The sequence below is a fragment of the Mastacembelus armatus genome, chromosome 17, assembly GCF_900324485.2.
Source record: "Mastacembelus armatus chromosome 17, fMasArm1.2, whole genome shotgun sequence".
NCBI classification, from domain to species: Eukaryota; Metazoa; Chordata; class Actinopteri; order Synbranchiformes; family Mastacembelidae; genus Mastacembelus; species Mastacembelus armatus.
Window position 1 is genome coordinate 4595230 of NC_046649.1, and position 19961 is coordinate 4615190.

Consider the following 19961-nt stretch of genomic DNA (forward strand, 5'->3'; position numbering starts at 1 on the left):
GAGTAAGGTTGAGTTCTTGGTAGGCCTTTATTTATGAGACATCGCCTATTGAAGGAATAGATTTGAAAGATTGGATGAAAAACCTTCCTTAAAACTATAACTGGAATCTCTACATAAGAGTGCCAGGTTTAAATCAAGGTTGCAGGTTATACAGTACCTATCACTCAGAGTATATTTATATGAGCGAGATCCCAGTGTGCAATAGCAGATCCTACATGCAAGCAAAGACAGGATCTTCAGTCAGTGCAGGATTCTCATCAGGCATTTCGCACAGTTATCTTTGTCCTCAAAGACACAAAGCCATGTCAACAGGACTGTTACTGAGGGGCCAGCTGTGCCACCTGTGGCAGACCTCAGCCTGTGTTGCCTCACAATTGTCGCCTGGTTAATCTCACAGACCAGTGTTCTTTATTTAGACCACCCGCTTTGGTATCTGATGCCTGTTCATATTACCACATAGTCCATTCTCTGATAACTAAACACAATATGTTACTGATGCCTCGCTGTGACTCTGCTTAATCCCTCTGGGCAATTGAGGCCCACACATGACATACTTCTCTAAAATATCTCCTCCCATATCCTTGTCTTGTCTTTGTCTTTCTTTGTTTCAGTAATACCAGTAGTTTATATTTATGCATTGCTCTGTATTATTGTAAATTATTATATTAAAGTTGTAATGTAATGTGATTATGCAGCAGCAGTATAAATGAGCAATTATGCAAATTGATCTATAAAACATTGCCATTTTTTGTTTTTCAATATGAACGTGATGTTCTCTGCTTCTAAAAAACACTAAGGAGATAATATGAAGCCATATTTAAAGCTTTTGATCAGTGTTAGTCTTGCTTGTCCCAGTGAGGTTGCTTCTATTCTGTTTGACGTGTTGTTCCTGTATCAGGAGTACACTTCAGGGATGATGAGAAACGAATTCCTCCCATGTGTCTATTTAAAGACTGAGTTGTGGTTCCCTGGCTGCTTGAGGATACCTATGATTAATCACTGCACTGCATGGAGCTCCTAATATGGGCCCATCAGGAGCCCGACCCCATCACTCATAAGACTCTGACCCGCTGATTTCTGTATTGCTCTCTGCCACTCATTAAGCCCTCCTTCCCTGTTCATGTACCCCCAACCCAACTCAGACACAATAGCATTCTTGCACTCTGAAGTATCCCACCATATTTGGCAGAGGTGCTTTGTTTATAAAGACAACTCATTGTGAATCCCTCAATAGGTCACCAATCTAGCTCAAGGTAAGGTGCAGAGACAATGGCTTACTACACTAGTACATTATCTGTGTTGGTGTGGACCACAGACTGGTCTCATCAGTTTCCACTATTTCTTTCCCCAGGGCCATTATACATCAGACTTCTCATCAGGGACTGACAAGGTAAGAGCATTTGAAAAGACATTTTATAACATACAGATTGAAATATAACACATTATATGATATTAGCATAAGTATTCTTTTTATCCTGCATCTGTTTATAGCTAAACGTATAATATAGTTGAATTGCAGTTGAGAAATTTTTTGTAAACAAGGTGAAAAATGGGTGACGCTGCCATGAAGGAGTTTGGGGCAGCAGCCCCATACTTAAGGAAGTCAGACAAGGAGCGTCTGGAGGCCACGACTCGTCCCTTTGACATGAAGAAGGAGTGCTTCGTTCCTGATCATGATGAGGAGTTTGTAAAGGCTTCCATCGTCAGCCGTGAGGGTGACAAAGTCACTGTCCAGACTGAGAAAGGAAAGGTCAGTGAGCTGGCAGACACAGCTGTCCTGGATGCAACTAATATCCTGTTGTAATGCAATATATGATTCAGGCCCATTTGTCCTTTAGCTAAAAAACAGTTGAAACCAGCCTGGCAACAAAAAGAAGCCTTGCATCAAAGTATCAAAGTGAAACAGATTTATCAATCAGTAAGTCATTAATTCACAAAATAACACTAATTTGTGTACAGTTGAGCTAATACGTAAAATGAAAGACTGTATTTTCCAACGTTTTTCTCCCCTAATTTGTACAGAAAGCTATTATTCACTAGATGGCCTACTGAATCACTGTACAACCACTAAACTAAAACGACTGCTAATCTTTTAAAATAGCTGAAATTTTAAGGATTAAAACAGTGTATTAATACTGACTATGCCTATTTGCAGACTGTCACAGTGAAGGATTGTGATGTACACCCTCAGAACCCACCAAAGTTTGATAAAATTGAAGACATGGCAATGTTCACCTTTCTCCATGAGCCTGCTGTGCTGTTCAACCTCAAAGAGCGTTATGCAGCATGGATGATCTATGTGAGTTGAAAACAACATTAGGACACAAAGATCATATCCCTCATCCACTGCAGCGACATGCTTATATTTGTGTCTGATATAATATTACCTTGTGTTAACCTTTCTTATAGACCTACTCTGGGCTGTTCTGTGTGACGGTCAACCCTTATAAGTGGCTGCCAGTCTACAACCAAGAAGTGGTTATTGCATACAGAGGAAAGAAGAGGAGTGAAGCTCCTCCTCATATCTTCTCCATCTCTGACAATGCCTACCAGTACATGCTAACTGGTAATTTACCTTCTGCTATTATATGTTGACAGAAAAGGATTCTGAGATTCCTCAAGTGATTTTGTCTTCTCCTTTTCAGACAGAGAAAATCAGTCAATTCTCATCACGTGAGTAATGTTTGTCATGATTGTGATGAACAACTGGTATACTTCTGTGTAGTTTGTTGTATCCATCTTTCCTTATTATTTGCTGGTTTTGTGAGTTTTTCACATAATGCTCCAGTTAATCCTAGTAGTGTGGTGTTTGCTATATATTTGTAAGTTCTGTTATTAGTGAACATGTTAATGTCATGTTAGAACAGAAGACCTGAATAGGAATATTAAATCATGGAATTTTTGGAAGAAAATAAAAACTAATCATGTATTCTTTTGGATAGTTTCAATGTGATGCGATTAAGATGAAAGACATTTCTACTACTACTTCTCATGCAAAGGCCATTAAAGAACAATCATAATCAAAATGATTGTGATTGTTATTGTAGTGCTTCTGAATAATAACAGTTGTATTCACTATGGAAAACATGCATGCATAAAAAAATCATGTAATCTGATTAAAATTGAATCTGTTTTTACTGAAAAAAGACTGGCTGTATCCTGTCGATTTGTCAATTTGTCTTCAGTGGAGAATCTGGGGCTGGGAAAACTGTCAACACCAAAAGAGTTATCCAGTACTTTGCCAGCATTGCAGCTGGAGGAGGGAAGAAAGATGCGGGCTCTGAGAAAAAGGTTATCATGCTTAATGTAGAAATAATAGCAGCTTTAATTGTGCACAACATAACTTTCTGATTATCTGTCTGAACAAACATTGCACTCCTGTAATCTTTTAGGGTACCCTGGAGGATCAAATCATCCAGGCTAATCCTGCTCTGGAGGCCTTTGGCAATGCCAAGACCATTAGGAATGACAACTCCTCCAGATTTGTAAGTTTCTGTATGGGATAAAATAGCATCCTGTGCCTACCCTCTTCTTGACATTTTAAATATTATTTATTTATTTGGTTCTGCAAATTTTAGGGTAAATTCATCCGAATCCACTTTGCTGCCAGTGGAAAGCTGGCTTCAGCTGATATCGAAACATGTGAGCAGGCTTTCTTTTATACATCTGGTTTCCTCCCATAACGGTAATACCTGGACATTCACCAGATGAACATAATGCAACTGTCTTTAATAGATCTGCTGGAAAAGTCCCGTGTTACCTTTCAGCTCAAGGCTGAGAGAGACTACCACATCTTCTACCAAATTCTGTCTCAAAAGAAACCTGAGCTGCTTGGTGAGTGAAAATTGATATTTAAAGCAGTGACAACTAGTTGTTGAAATGGTGGAATAAAGTAACTTTGCATTATGTTTTACCTCTTAGAGATGCTGCTTATCACCAACAACCCATATGACTACGCCTTCATCTCCCAAGGAGAGACGACTGTAGCCTCCATCAATGATGCTGAAGAGTTGATGGCCACTGATGTGAGTAGAGATGCACCATGTTTTTTATCCACTCAATCACATGAAAAAGTGCCTTTTTGTAACCTTATAGTGTTTACTTAAAAATATTAATTGAAAATATGATCAAAAATTGAAAATATTATTGGTTTATTGATGAAACACAGAAAACAAACTGCAGAGCTCCCATGTTACATGTAGTTGTTCACATGAATTGTGAAAGCTGATATCACTAGATGAGTGAACAGTATTTGAATACTCTGTCCCATGATAGATATCTGGCAGGTTTAACATGGAATTTTGATGGCTCAGAGAGAACATGTTATCATATTCTCCAGGTCTTTTGTGTCACTCTGGTTGTAGACCCTGGTACAAGCTTAAAGGTCAATGACATATATTCTGATGCAGGATGCTTTTGATGTCCTGGGCTTCACACAAGAAGAGAAGAATGGCATTTACAAGCTGACTGGTGCCATCATGCACCACGGTAACATGAAGTTTAAGAACAAGCAGCGTGAAGAGCAGGCAGAGGCTGATGGCACTGAAGGTTAGCAAAGCTCTTTGAAGCCACAAGACGTGCTAAATGAGATATGAATGAGGACTCAGTGATTAACCTGTTTTCTCAGATGCTGACAAAGTTGCATATCTGATGGGCCTGAACTCTGCAGACCTGATCAAAGGTCTTTGTCATCCAAGAGTCAAAGTAGGAAATGAGTGGGTCACCAAGGGACAAAATGTCCAGCAGGTAAGAATAAAATCTAGAATTTGGGATGTCAATTCAAATACATCAAATAATGGAAGTTAACTGAACATATGGCACAGTCTATATACAATAACTTGGAATGTTTTGATTTCTTTTTATAGGTGTACTATGCTGTTGGTGCACTGTCTAAGGCAGTGTATGAGAAGATGTTTCTGTGGATGGTCGTGAGGATCAACCAGTCCCTGGACACCAAGCAGCCCCGTCAGTACTTCATTGGTGTACTGGACATTGCTGGATTTGAGATATTCGAAGTAAACTTTGTCATACCATTTATATTTTACTGTCTGTTTTAATTATTTAGCTATACATTTTTCATTTTAATGTTTGTAATAAATAACTTAATATTAAAATGACTATAATATTGTCATGACAGTTCAACACCTTTGAGCAGCTGTGCATCAACTTCACCAATGAAAAACTGCAACAGTTCTTCAACCACCACATGTTTGTGCTGGAGCAGGAAGAGTACAAGAAAGAAGGCATTGAATGGACTTTCATAGACTTTGGTATGGATTTGCAGGCCTGTATCGACCTCATTGAAAAGGTGAGAGAATGAGTTACTATACGTTCAGACATGGACAAGAATAGACAAAAGTAGCTGTTTTCCTAACAACTCATATTTTCCCCCTCAGCCCATGGGTATCATGTCTATCCTTGAAGAGGAGTGCATGTTCCCCAAAGCCACAGACACCACCTTTAAAGCTAAGCTCTATGACAACCATCTGGGCAAATCCAACAACTTCCAGAAGCCCAGAATTGTCAAAGGAAAACCAGAGGCTCATTTTGCCCTGGTTCACTATGCTGGAACTGTTGATTATAATATCATCAACTGGTTGGTGAAGAACAAAGATCCTCTGAATGAGACTGTTGTAGGACTCTACCAGAAGTCTAATCTCAAGCTGCTTGCTACACTCTTTGCAAATTATGCTGGGGCTGATTCAGGTAAAAATAAAGTGAATGTAATGTATTATTGTCCAATGGGATTGTAAATATTTTATATAATTTGTGAGAGCTCAAAGATTGATTAATACAATGTATGTGTGATAATTACAATAATACAATGTCAATACAATGTACTGAGTTTTAAATTGGTTTATTAGCTGACAGTGGAAAAGGCAAAGGAGGAACCAAGAAGAAGGGTTCATCCTTCCAAACTGTGTCTGCCTTACACAGGGTTAGTATACAAATGCATGTAAATGGCTAAATTAAAACATAAATGGCTACTTCAGTCAGTGACAGGGATGTAATTTTGCATCAGTGTCTGAGAGATATATATCACAAACATCACCTAAACTTTAAATGTTTAATCACCTCCACAGGAGAACTTGAATAAGCTGATGACCAATTTGAGGTCTACTCACCCTCACTTTGTACGCTGCATCATCCCCAATGAGACCAAGACTCCTGGGGCAATGGAGAACCCTCTGGTGATGCACCAGCTGCGTTGTAATGGTGTGCTGGAAGGCATTAGGATCTGCAGGAAGGGCTTCCCCAACAGGATCCTCTACGGAGATTTCAAACAGAGGTATTGTTTAATTTAGACTAAACAGTGGATAGGTCCAAAAGAACTAAAATATTATGCTATGAAGATACATGTTGTGTGACTTTTCCAGATATCGCATCCTGAATCCTGCTGCCATCCCTGAGGGTCAGTTCATTGACAGCAGGAAGGGAGCTGAGAAACTTCTTGGGTCTCTGGATATTGATCACAATCAGTACAAGTTTGGACACACTAAGGTAATTAGTAACAAAACCAAAGCACATCCATTACATTGTCTAATGCAGTGGTGGGAAATACCGATCCTTGATGACCACTACCTGGCAGCAAGCACTGTAGATACAAACGGTAACTGCTTGATAATGGTAAATGTGAAAGTAAGTAGAAGAGTAGCAGAAGTAGAGAAGAAAAGAGTCACCAAGTTACTATGCCTATTGCATAATGTCAGATACACAACAATATTTATTTTAGGTTTGTGAACAGACAAGCCAACATATATCTATTTACCATAAACTATTGGTTGCACAAATAATCCTGTAGCTACATAAATCCTGAGTATACTACATCAAGCATGTGTATGTCATTAGTCATTAATTATTCAAAACACATACAGTTACAATGTCCTAAGTTTTGAGCCTTTACATGCTCTGACATATGTCTTAAGGTGTTCTTCAAGGCTGGTCTTTTGGGGCAGCTGGAAGAGATGAGAGATGACCGCTTGTCACTCATCATCACTGGAATCCAGTCTAGATCTAGAGGTCTGCTAGCAAGAGTGGAATTCCAGAAGATTGTTGAAAGGAGGTCAGAGGAATCAGACATTGAAAATGACTGTAACCAAGTAAATGATAATTATTCTTAATTAGTTATTAAGTTAATTCATTATTTATTTTTTGTGCGTGTTAAGTGGTAATAATAACTGGTTGACCTTTGACAGAGATGCTTTGTTAGTGATCCAGTGGAACATCCGTGCCTTCATGGGGGTCAAGAATTGGCCCTGGATGAAGCTGTTCTTTAAAATCAAACCTCTGTTGAGATCTGCTGAGGCAGAAAAGGAGATGGCCAACATGAAGGAAGAATTCCTAAAGTTGAAAGAGGCTTATGCAAAATCAGAAGCTCGCAGAAAGGAACTAGAGGAGAAAATGGTGACTCTTCTCCAAGAGAAGAATGACCTGCAGCTTCAAGTTCAAGCTGTAAGTCTTATTATATGATTACTAATATTATTAGTTGCACGATAATACATAACTAAATTAATCAACTTAATGGAAATTTCTATTCAGGAGCAAGATAACCTTGCTGATGCTGAAGAACGATGTGAGGGGCTGATCAAAAACAAAATTCAGATGGAGGCAAAAGCTAAAGAGCTATCTGAAAGACTAGAGGATGAGGAAGAGATGAATGCTGAACTGACGGCTAAGAAACGAAAATTAGAGGATGAGTGCTCTGAGTTGAAAAAAGACATTGATGACTTAGAGTTAACTCTGGCTAAAGTGGAGAAAGAGAAGCATGCTACTGAGAACAAGGTATGGCAGCTATTTCTATTCATCTTAACTGTATGAACAAGCACCATGTATTACTCTACAGTGTCTATAGTGTTTTTCTCATTGCAGGTGAAAAACCTAGTTGAGGAGATGGCAGCACAGGATGAAATCATTGCCAAGTTGACCAAGGAGAAGAAAGCCTTACAGGAAGCTCATCAGCAGACACTGGATGACCTGCAGAGTGAAGAAGACAAAGTCAACAGTCTGACCAAGGCCAAAGCTAAGCTGGAGCAGCAAGTGGATGATGTAAGATTTGAAATATGTGTTGTCACCATGACTTTAATGTGTTTAGAATGATCATTCTCCAATTTATTTGGGGGAAATGCTTCAATGCAATCTTCTCTAATAATAAAATCCAGCTTGAAGGTTCTCTTGAACAAGAGAAGAAGATACGAATGGATCTTGAGAGAGCAAAGAGGAAGCTGGAGGGAGACTTAAAATTGAACCAGGAAAGCCTAATGGACCTGGAGAATGACAAGCAACAACTTGAAGAGCATCTGAAAAAGTAATTTTTCTATATGTACAGCTGTGTTTCCTACACAAAAGACACAGTATAGGAGTACAATAATACTGATACTCAGATTAGTTTTAACTTACACTGTTTCACTGTTTATCCACAGAAAAGACTTTGAACTCAATCAACTCAATAGCAAAATAGAGGATGAGCAGGCAATTGCTGCTCAGCTACAAAAGAAACTGAAAGAGCTCCAGGTAATGAATGACTTACATGTGTCATGATTTAAAATTGGTAGTAAGACTGAATCAACTAAATAATTCTGGCTCAACAGGCCCGTATTGAAGAGCTGGAGGAAGAGCTGGAGGCAGAGCGAGCTGCCAGAGCCAAGGTAGAGAAGCAGAGAGCAGATTTGGCCAGGGAGCTGGAGGAGATCAGTGAGAGGTTGGAGGAGGCTGGTGGAGCAACTGCAGCCCAGATTGAGATGAACAAGAAAAGGGAGGCTGAGTTCCAGAAACTGCGCAGAGACCTTGAAGAGGCCACTCTGCAGCATGAAGCCACCGCTGCCACACTCAGGAAGAAGCAAGCTGACAGTGTGGCTGACCTGGGAGAGCAGATTGACAACTTGCAGAGAGTCAAGCAGAAACTGGAGAAGGAGAAGAGTGAGCTCAGGCTGGAGCTGGATGATGTGCTCTCTAATATGGAACATATTGTAAAGACAAAGGTTAGCTAAACTGAAAAATAATTTTATTCTTATGTTAAAATAGCAGGTGTACAACATGTAGTTAGTTGGTGTATGATAGGAGACTAAAATGTTATATTTTAATGTGATTTACTGAACTTCAGACAAATCTGGAAAAGACATGCAGGACTCTGGAAGATCAAATGAATGAATACAAAACCAAGTTTGAAGAAGCTCAACGCAGCATCAGTGACTTCAGCATGCAAAAAGCAAAGCTTCAAACAGAGAATGGTACCTTTTTGCTTAATTAAAAAAATGTATCTATTTTATAGCTGATATTTAAAAGGTTGTACATTTTCAAAGCATGAAAAACTAATGTGTGAATCTGGGGAAAGAAACTAAAATGTCTCATAAAAGGAAGGTGATTCAAGATTTTTCAAAAACAGACATAATAATAATATCCTGCATTTTCCAAAATATCAGGTGAGCTCTCAAGACAGCTGGAAGAGAAGGATTCCTTGGTGTCTCAGCTGACACGAGGAAAAATGTCTTACACACAACAAATTGAAGACCTGAAGAGACAACTGGAGGAGGAGACCAAGGTATAGTGAAGGTTAATTATAGAGCACATAATGTGGTGACAGCACTCAACAGTAATTTCTATTCGATGTCTATTAAAGTGCTACTTTCTTTCAACAGGCTAAGAGTGCCCTTGCCCATGCAGTGCAGTCTGCTCGTCATGACTGTGACCTGCTCCGAGAGCAGTATGAGGAGGAGCAGGAGGCCAAGGCTGAACTGCAGCGCAGCATGTCCAAGGCCAACTCTGAGGTGGCTCAGTGGAGAACTAAGTACGAAACTGATGCCATCCAAAGGACTGAGGAGCTGGAGGAGGCCAAGTAAGACAGTTTAAGATCCAATGTCATTATTTAATCTGTAATTACTAAAATCTCATTTTACTTCGTCCAGCAGATCAGCTTTTTGTTTGTGTTATGTTCCTATTAAAATGTAAGACGAACAAAAAGTTTGTCTGTCAGATGACTGAGCAGCTAGTCAGAATCGCTGAATTTACTATGATTTACTTTTCACAAGTAAAGAAAAATTAAATTATTTGAATGATTGATTCCTTAAGGAAAAAGTTGGCTCAGCGCCTGCAGGACGCTGAAGAGGCCGTTGAAGCAGTGAATGCCAAATGCTCCTCTCTGGAGAAGACCAAACACAGACTGCAGAATGAGATTGAAGATCTCATGGTGGATGTGGAGAGGTCTAATGCTGCTGCTGCTGCTCTGGACAAAAAGCAAAGAAACTTTGACAAGGTAGGGTTTCAAATATAGACCTCAGTTTTTTTTGAAGCTTTAGAACATAATGACCATAAATCCACACGTTTCAGGTCTTGGCAGAATGGAAGCAGAAGTATGAAGAGTCTCAGTGTGAGCTGGAGAGCTCCCAGAAGGAAGCCAGGTCTCTGAGCACTGAGCTCTTCAAACTGAAGAACTCCTATGAAGAATCTCTTGAACACCTGGAGACCATGAAGAGAGAGAATAAGAACTTACAGGGTAAGCTCTACTGTCAAGTTTTGATTTACACAGAAAATCTTCTGAAACTGTAAAACCATCTTAATACTACTGCTTGACATCACACAGAGGAGATTGCAGACCTCACTGAGCAACTTGGTGAGGGTGGAAAAAGCATCCACGAACTGGAGAAATTACGCAAACAACTTGAACAGGAAAAGAGTGAGATTCAGTCTGCTCTTGAGGAAGCTGAGGTAAGAAGACTTTTGTGGTCTACAACAACACATTTGAGAAAAAAAAATCTGTTATGTATAACTCTGTACCTTTTTGTCCACCTAGGCCTCCCTGGAGCATGAGGAAGGGAAGATTCTCAGAGCTCAGTTAGAGTTTAATCAAGTTAAAGCTGACATTGAACGCAAACTAGTTGAGAAAGATGAGGAGATGGAGCAGAGCAAGAGGAACCTGCAGAGGACAGTGGATACCCTGCAGAGCTCTCTTGAAGCTGAGACTCGCAGCAGGAATGAGGCCCTTCGTCTGAAGAAGAAGATGGAGGGAGACCTCAATGAGATGGAGATCCAGCTCAGCCAGGCCAACAGGCAGGCAGCTGAGGCCCAGAAACAACTTAAGGCTGTTCATGCACATCTAAAAGTAAACTAGCACAAGAGAAGCTCACTTTCTTTAGGTGTTTTGAGTTCAAAACATTAATGTGACTAATGTCATCCCATTAAGGACTGCCAAATTCAGCTGGACGAGTCTGCTCGGGCCAATGATGATCTTAAAGAGAACATTGCTATTGTTGAGAGGCGCAACAACCTGCTTCAGGCTGAACTGGAGGAGCTGAGGGCTGCTCTGGAACAAACTGATAGAAGTCGCAAACTTGCTGAGCAAGAGTTGCTGGATGTTAGTGAGAGGGTGCAGCTGTTGCACTCACAGGTAACATTTAGTTTCTACTGTATATGTTTCAGACATATTTCTTGTTTGTTTCATAGTCTCTCTTTTCACTCTGAAATGGTTACTATTCATGTAAAACTAGAACACTAGTCTAATAAACCAAAAGAAGAAGCTGGAGGCTGATACATCCCAGCTTCAGACAGAAGTAGAAGATGCAATACAGGAGTGCAGGAATGCTGAAGAAAAGGCCAAGAAGGCCATTACTGATGCTGCCATGATGGCAGAGGAGCTGAAGAAAGAGCAGGACACCAGCGCTCACCTGGAGCGTATGAAGAAAAACATGGAGCAAACCATTAAAGACCTCCAGCACCGTCTGGATGAAGCTGAACAGATCGCCATGAAGGGAGGCAAGAAGCAGGTGCAGAAGCTCGAGGCACGGGTAAGAGAAATTTTCCAGTGTACAAATATTTCATAAATAAAACAGATTTCCACAACTGTATCTGTGAGACCAACAAGTCTGTTTATTATCACAAATGTAACTCAGAGTAGAAACTACTGCTACTACTACTTCCCCTATAAGCCCTGATATGCAGTATTATTCAAATGTGTTATGGGTAGCAACAACGTACTTGTACATAAATCACACTGAACAGTAAAATCCAATAAAAAAACATGTTTCTGGCCACACATATTTATTTCTCATTCCCTGGTATGTCTGGTTTGGTCTGAGGACAGTATACATCTTCACCAGGTGATGCTGAGTGTGCCTGTCACTGTTTGGGCAATGACTGGTTGCATGCAGTGGGTTTGTGTAGAATTATATAGCAGGGTGATTGTCTTACCTTTAATTTTCTAGTTTTTCCAGTAAATGTTAAAATATGTTGATTCATGCAGCTTTGAGCCTGTAGAAGTTTGAATTTTCAATTGATAATTTTCTGATGTTATCAGGTGAAAGAGCTTGAGAATGAGCTGGAAACGGAGCAGAGGAAGTGTAGTGAAGCTATAAAGGGAATCCGTAAATATGAAAGACGGATCAAGGAGCTCACTTACCAGGTAAATTTTTTGTTTGCTGACTATCATAACCTACAGAATTAGCAACACACGTGTATTTTCATCCAAACAACATACTGCTTGCAATTGTACTATCGATCTATACCTTTTTATCCAGTCACAAGTTCAAATTTACAAATACTACACTGATTACCAGCACTTCCCTAACCCTACGCAAAATTAGGCTGGTGATTGAAGAGATTGCACTTGTGCTTCTCTTTCCATTTCTACAGACGGAGGAGGACCGCAAGAATATTGTGCGTTTGCAGGATCTGGTCGACAAACTGCAGCTGAAAGTCAAGGCCTACAAGAGAGCTGCAGAGGAGGCTGTAAGTAGAAAAGTTGTATCTCATTTTTTGCATCATGCTCAGGTTGGTGTTTTCTAATTTTAAACTGTGGCTTAAAGGTAACGTTATATGCTGTACTCAGATGGCAGTTCATGGCATGTAGCTAACAAAGGTAGTCTAATACAACAATTCTTCCTTCATGGAGGTGATAATATTTCAGAGAGGTGCTGATCCAGCTCTATGGTCATTTTGGAGGCTAGCCCAAGTCAACTGCCTTTTGTTGTAATATACTGTACTGTTTTATCCTGTAGGAAGAGCAGGCCAATACTCATTTGAGCAAGTTCCGTAAGCTGCAGCATGAGTTGGATGAGGCTGAAGAGCGAGCTGACATCGCTGAGTCTCAGGTCAACAAGCTGCGTGCCAAGAGCCGTGATGTGGGCTCAAAGGTAAGAACACAACAATTGACAAACTGCCCCCCTGTATTCAAGTATAATGGGAGAAAATAAAAGTTTGTGCACAGATGGGACCAACAAATGTTTAAAAAGTCTCCAGGAAAGATAAAAATGAAAATGTAATATCAAAACATTGGTCTTCAGGTATTTTTGTAGTTTATGAATATTTTTATGAAGCACTTTTTTGCCTCCCTGGACTTTTTTTAAACAAAGTGTAGATCTGCCCTGCTAGTATGTAATCTACACACAGGTGACAAACCAATTTGGACAGAATTTGAAGGAGTACAACAGTGCTGATGTATATTTTGGTAAATAAATCAGACCAGTCATTGAACAGATCACTTTTATTATGGATGTTATTCTGGATTTGGTAAATTGTATTAGTGTAATTTAATAGGTTAGTTGTAATGTAAATTTTGCCATACAGAGGGCTTCCTGAGTTTAACTGCTAATCAAATCCTCAAAAAGGGTTAAATTCTATTTTTGTATTCTCTGCCATTATTGGTGAGAACAGTAAATGTCATACGACATAACAGGGAGAAGACAACAGGATGTTCCTATGTGAATAATTTTCTACCTTAATAACTACATCTTTGAGATTTTTGTGAATACAGAGAAAGTAATAAACACAAATCAGCAAAAACAAAATAATACAGTTTCAAATAGATACGCCTGTTCGAGCACATAGGTTTTGTATATATTTTCTCTTATGGACGATCCCTATAGTATTATTAGTCGTCATGTAGAGTGCAGCATGCTAACATAGTGTCTGTGTTGGCATACTTACCTTCGTTTTAATTAACCTTCTATTTTATGGGATAAATGTCTGAATGGCAACACTATAAATTAAGGCAGTGGCTCCCGAACATTTTCTGCGTGACCCCCATTTTTAGATAAGAATATTTTAAAACCAACCCTGATTCTTAATAGAGCGTAAATTAAGGAATATTAATTTTTTCATTCGTTATTTATACCCATTTATTCCTATTCAGGGTCACAGGGATCTGCTGGAGCCTATCCCAGCTCTCTTTGGGTGAAAGGCAGGGGTACAAGACAGGTCACAGTCCATCACAGGGCAATGTTAGCTGTATTACAATTACACAAAATTACACCAGTTCAGATCCATGCATTTGATCAGCTTCTCTATAACCACAAACAGAACATCTTCTCATGGAAATTTGAACCTTATTTTTTAACTAAATATTTCATTAGATGCAAACATTTACATGCGGCTGCATGGCCATTTGTACTTTAGCCACATAGGTTACTTTGTGAATGTTTAATGTAAGAAATTAGAACAGAATGGGTGACACAATAAGCAGGTAAAAGTAAAAAATGACACATGAAGGCTGATCAAATGCATGACTCCAAATTTAATCTTCACAGCAAAATCACCAGTCTTAAATCAACACAATAAAGAGTATATAAACAGTGGGCACAATTTTTAATGGTAAATTAACACTGGTGATTTTGATGTTTGTGTAATTGTAATGAAGCTAATTTGGTGGCATTATCAATAAATGTATGAAATAAATTAATAATAAATAATAAATTAATTCCTTAATTGATGATCTTTTAAGTATAAAATAATCACATAAAACCATGACCATTTAATAATAGTTACTAACAGGAATATTTCCTGCATTCATTCATACATTAAATCATTGTAAATCATCCCTCGTTCCTTCACTGTAAAATGTTTCTGTCTAGATTACTACATGATTTCCACAGGTCTAGGGCTTGAAATCACTGTTTTCTGAGTATGGAATATAAAATAAGCTTATATGATCTCTAATATATGGTATATATATGGATAATCTCAGCTTTCCTCCAAATACTTTCAGTCCTACATTGTTTAATTCCTACCAATCATTCCTAACAAACATTTTAAATGATTTGTGTGCAATGCAATAAAGTACAGTAAAGGAATGTTAGTAGAAAAAAAATAAAATTTTTGAATATTAAAAAGATTAGTTACAAATTAATAATTGACTGCTTAGTTCAGAACCAAATCTAGGTTTGCTGTACTACCTTGTATAACACTTGTTGAGTCTTGTGGGTCTTCTGTCTTTAATCCACCTCTCTGTCGTTTCTCTTGTCATTCTTCATCACAGAAAGGGCTAGATGAGGAGTAAAAATTCACAGATGGCCACCTAAGACCTTTGGGATCTGCTGTGCTGTAGTCTCCCTTGCCACCAAAGTAACTATAGAATAAAGCAAAGTGCATTCAAATTAATGTGTAGAGTCCTCATTTATTTCATGCAAGAATACTCCATGTTGAATTTACCCGAAGAAGCAGAAGGCAGACCTATTATCAAATGAATTTATCAATATATTTAAATTCAGCATTAATTTTATTGGCACATAAAATGACACATACCAACTATTTCAGAAAAAAATAATCAGAGGGTTAGTGATAGGCAGTGGAAACCACCTACATGTTTGCATTAAAACAAAAACCTCACGATATGAACAGTAGTTAGTCAATCAATACCTGACAGATGTTTTTTTTTTATTTGTTTGCTTTCTGTAAAGAGTCACAATTAGAAAACAGTTGCTGTTAAGGGTCACTCCTACTAAGTAACACCATAACACACAACTATAGACTTTTTTACTTTTCAGTCATGAATCCTTGTAGTTTAATCACTTAATTTTTATATCAGCTCATTTCTCTTCCTAAACATAGCAAAAACAAAACAATAACAAAAAAACATACAAAATAAATAACTGCATTGCAAAAAGAAAACGCTGAAAGTCCTCAAATAAATGCTTTGAGGTGAGAATTGCTCATGGCAGTGTACAGTAAATGTCGTTTTACAGATGGATTCCCTGTAAAGGTCAAATTTAAAGACACTATATTGACATTATATTGGACTTACTTACTTACTTTACAAGTATACTGTAGACCAACAGAATCCCAATGAACATACATTGCTATTAATAGAAGTGCTATTGACGCTTTTCCAGTGGATATTCTAACGAGCATAAGATGAACAGGGCTGAAACTGTTGTAAACTATTGTATCTTAAATTCTGTAACCTTTTTTCTAAAAATCCTAATTTTTTTTTTCTATAATCAAGATTCTTTTCATTTTTGTGGTAAAAATTCATGTGTCTCACCTTGTGCTGTCGTCTTATTCTATAAGACAAACACTGGAAACTGTGCTGTCTTGTCTTGAAAGTCTAGAAAATTAATAAGTTAGCTTATTCAAAAATATGTATGTTCATTGCAATTTGACAAGGTTTCCCAGTGCAACGTGATCCAGATTTCTCTGGATGCTCGGAGCCCTCAAGCATCAAATTCAAGAAGCAAAAAAGGGAAAAAAGAAAATTTCATGTGAGATTTTAGCAAAGGCATTGGTTTAATACCACAGAGCCTACTGTGGGAATCATTAAACAATTTCAAAGTACCAGTAATTGTTAAAGGGCTAGTGGAGGAATATTTTTCAGGGGGCATGATGCACAGTCTCAGTATTAGTCTTAAAATGGCAAGTGAAGTTATTATGAGTGTCAGGTGGGTGGTCCATCAATCACTACCACAGTACCACATACCAAAAGACTATTAGATAAGTTGATCATTAACATAAGTGTAGGATTCATCCAGAGAAACTGAGGCATATTTTAATAGTAAAAGGTGTGCTTTCATGTAGGAGGTTTTGTTTAGACAGACAGGCACTCATGTGGACAAAAAGCCAGTCAAAGGTTTACGACACAACAGGTACAATAACAGCTCTCGTTGGTAATATAAAGATCATGTACTGGGCCAAAGGCAGCAGGAGGGAGATGTTTTTTTTTAAATTAGAAAATAAGAACAGGCCAGATACGGGTCAGGCACAGCAGTGACAGTATATGAGATGGCAAAGTGTAGAAAGAAAGACACTATGTTGGAGAAAGGTTTGGGGACAGGGAGACAAATACGATCAGATTCATATTAGGTGCAACCTGACATGCACAATCTAAATAGATGATTAGGTGACACCATGTCCTGTGTTCAGGGGAGACAGCACATCTATTCAGAGGTTAAAACAAGCCTGGCTGAAGGTCCATACACACATTATCAACTTAATATGATCTGACCATAAAAGGTATAGGTAAAGGTAGAAGCGACAGGTTATTTTACCTAAACTTCAAATTAAATTAGCCCCATCAAACTAACTTAATGTTCTACAGAGGAATAAAGCTGATGAGTCACACAATGAAGTTATAGGAAAGAGTAGTGGAGGCTAGGCTGAGGTCAGAAGTGAGCATTTGTGAGCAGCAGTATGGTTTCATGCCAAGAAAGAGAACCACAGATGCAATATTTGCTTTGAGAATGCTGATGGAGAAGTACAGAGAAGGCCAGAAGGAGCTGCCTTGTGTCTTTGTAGATTTGGAAAAAGTGTATGACAGGGTGCCGAGGGAGGAGCTGTGGTTTTGTATGAAGAAGTCTGGAGTGGCAGAGAAGTATGTTCGAGTGGTGCAGGACGTGTATGAAAGCTGTAAGACAGTGGTGAGGTGTGCTGTAGGGGTGACAGAGGAGTTCAAGGTGGAGGTGGGACTGCACCAAGGATCGGCTTTGAGCCCCTTTTTGTTTGCTGTGGTGATGGACAGGCTGACAGATGAGGTTAGACAGGAATCTCCGTGGACCATGATGTTTGCAGATGACATCGTCATCTGCAGTGAGAGCAGACAGAAGGTGGAGGAAAATCTAGAGAGGTGGAGGTTTGCTCTGGAAAGGAGAGGAATGAAGGTGAGCCGCAGTAAAACAGAGTACATGTGTGTAAATGAGAGGGATTCAAGTAGAACAGTGAGGTTACAGGGAGTAGAGGTGAAGAAGGTGGAGGATTTTAAGTACCTAGGGTCAACAGTCCAGAGCAACGGAGAGTGTGGAAAAGAAGTGAAGAGACGTGTGCAAGCAGGTTGGAACGGGTGGAGGAAAGTGTCAGGTGTGATGTGTGACAAAAGAGTGTCAGCAAGAATGAAAGGAAAGGTGGACAAGACAGTGGTGAGACCAGCAATGTTGTCTGGTTTAGAGACAGTGGCACTGAGAAAAAGACAGGAGGCAGAGCTGGAGGTAGCAGAGCTGAAGATGTTGAGGTTCTCTCTGGGAGTGACAAGGATGGATAGGATCAGGAATGAGGACATCAAAGGGACAGCTCATGTTAGATGTTTTGGAGAAAAAGCCAGGGAAGCCAGATTGAGATGGTTTGGACATGTTCAGAGTGAATACATTGGTAAAAGGATGCTGAGGTTAGAGCTGCCAGGAAGAAGGCCTAGAGGAAGACCAAAGAGGAGGTTCTTGGATGTAGTGAAGGAGGACATGAGGATTGTTGGTGTGGGTGAGGTTGATACAGAGGATAGGGTTAAATGGAGGCAGCTGATTCGCTGTGGCGACCCTCGAAGGGAGCAGCCGAAAGGAAAAGAAGAATCTAACCTAATGTTCGAGTTTCACATCCCTTATCCAATCTTGACTACATTATACTCTTATTCCAAAATTACCTCAAATTATTGAAATATATCTGTTTTGTTGTGTTCTTACTTTTAGTTTTTTAAACATACACTCTCCTATATATTGTGCATGTGGATTGTTTGTGTAACTTGCAGCACATTTCCCTGGGGGGATGTTGTACAAATGGTTTTTGAGAGTAAACCACTTTGATATACAGAACTCATTATGGAGGCAGTGAGCCCCCAGTGAGCCCCCACAGCAGTTTTGCCCTTTGGGAAATAAATGTGGGTTCACTCTGGGCAACCCACTGTGGGCTTGCCTGCAGCAAACCTGCACAGGGCCCTCAGATAGCAAGCGAGCTTGGCCTGCTAAAAGTTTGTACGTTTTCGTCAGGAGTTTGGTGATAGTCCTGTTCACAGCAAAATGAAGTTACCATTATGTTATAGAGGAGGACTGACTAGTGATTATCAAGGCACAGATAATATTGGCTGCTTACAAAACATTGGACGGGTTATTAAAAAGTAAAGTGTTTGGAGTCTTGCTTGGACACAATACGAGGCAGCTGTGCTTAGCGCGACTACACCCTTAGAATGGTTATAAATAGCACTCAGTTACTTCAGTGTGAAACCCACAACTGTGTGTATGTTGATTGAGCAGTGTGTAGGTGAACATGCCAATGTTAACATTAGTAACTACATGACGCAAGAGAAGTTAATCTCTTCTTCCTGGACTAAATAAACTTTGCTTCACATGTTACAGATCCAAAAGAAAAATAAAAGACATCTAACATAATAATAAACTACTTCAGGAAATCAGCTAATCACAACACAACAGTTTCAGGGGGGCTTCTGTAGGAAAGCTCATCCATTCTTTGGCAATTTCAACATGTACTGTTTACTAATAGATCTGGATTAATACAATGGTCAATGCTTAGGTTTTAACTGCCTACAACATGTGATACTGTTATATTATTAGAAATAAACTTATGCCAGATTAAGGTAGATACACTGAATGCTTGAATGCTTTTGATGATTATTAGTCAGATTCATTCTTCAAAGACCTCTGGATCAAAACATGTATAAAAATGTCTCTTATTTGCACCTCAAATTTACGCCAAAGTCATCTAGAACTACTTGCAATTTCCTGTTTTCCCCTACAGAATCTCACTGGGTCAACCCTCTTCAAGCTGTAACAGAGCATAGACAATGATGACAAAAACAGTTGTCTTACAATTACAGTACACTGAGAAAACCCAAGTGTTGGAAAAAACACTCAGTGGTTAACTCAGTGGTTAAATATGAAAACAAACTGTGTAAAGAGCAGGACTAAAGCAACAAATGATATTTTGGTCCACAATGGCTGTATTAATAAAACAATGTTTCAACACTGAAAGCTATGCAGATTAAA

The 19961-nt window shown here is 39.1% G+C and overlaps 1 protein-coding gene across 2 annotated transcripts; it reads left to right on the plus strand.

Annotated features, from left to right (window-relative positions):
• The first annotated feature begins 1132 nt into the window (after positions 1 to 1132).
• On the plus strand, positions 1133 to 15363 carry LOC113134053 (myosin-7). Of its 2 annotated transcripts, XM_026313259.1 has the most exons (39): positions 1133 to 1253; positions 1352 to 1390; positions 1543 to 1750; positions 2156 to 2299; positions 2410 to 2566; positions 2646 to 2673; positions 3186 to 3291; positions 3393 to 3485; positions 3579 to 3642; positions 3736 to 3834; positions 3922 to 4025; positions 4410 to 4548; positions 4628 to 4746; positions 4866 to 5015; positions 5138 to 5308; positions 5397 to 5706; positions 5865 to 5938; positions 6084 to 6289; positions 6378 to 6501; positions 6927 to 7063; positions 7197 to 7452; positions 7540 to 7782; positions 7870 to 8046; positions 8160 to 8305; positions 8421 to 8511; positions 8589 to 8978; positions 9101 to 9227; positions 9420 to 9538; positions 9636 to 9832; positions 10066 to 10249; positions 10324 to 10489; positions 10577 to 10701; positions 10787 to 11095; positions 11177 to 11380; positions 11481 to 11777; positions 12287 to 12391; positions 12622 to 12717; positions 12987 to 13121; positions 15242 to 15262. In XM_026313259.1, the coding sequence occupies exons 3-39, from the start codon at positions 1550 to 1552 to the stop codon at positions 15260 to 15262; spliced, it is 5814 nt and encodes a 1937-aa protein (XP_026169044.1). In that variant the 5' UTR covers positions 1133 to 1253; positions 1352 to 1390; positions 1543 to 1549. The 2 variants fall into 2 exon arrangements, with proteins under 2 accessions (XP_026169044.1, XP_026169045.1); XM_026313260.1 differs by lacking the exons at positions 1133 to 1253; positions 1352 to 1390 and having other exon boundaries at positions 1550 to 1750; positions 15242 to 15363.
• Positions 15364 to 19961: the final 4598 nt, after the last annotated feature.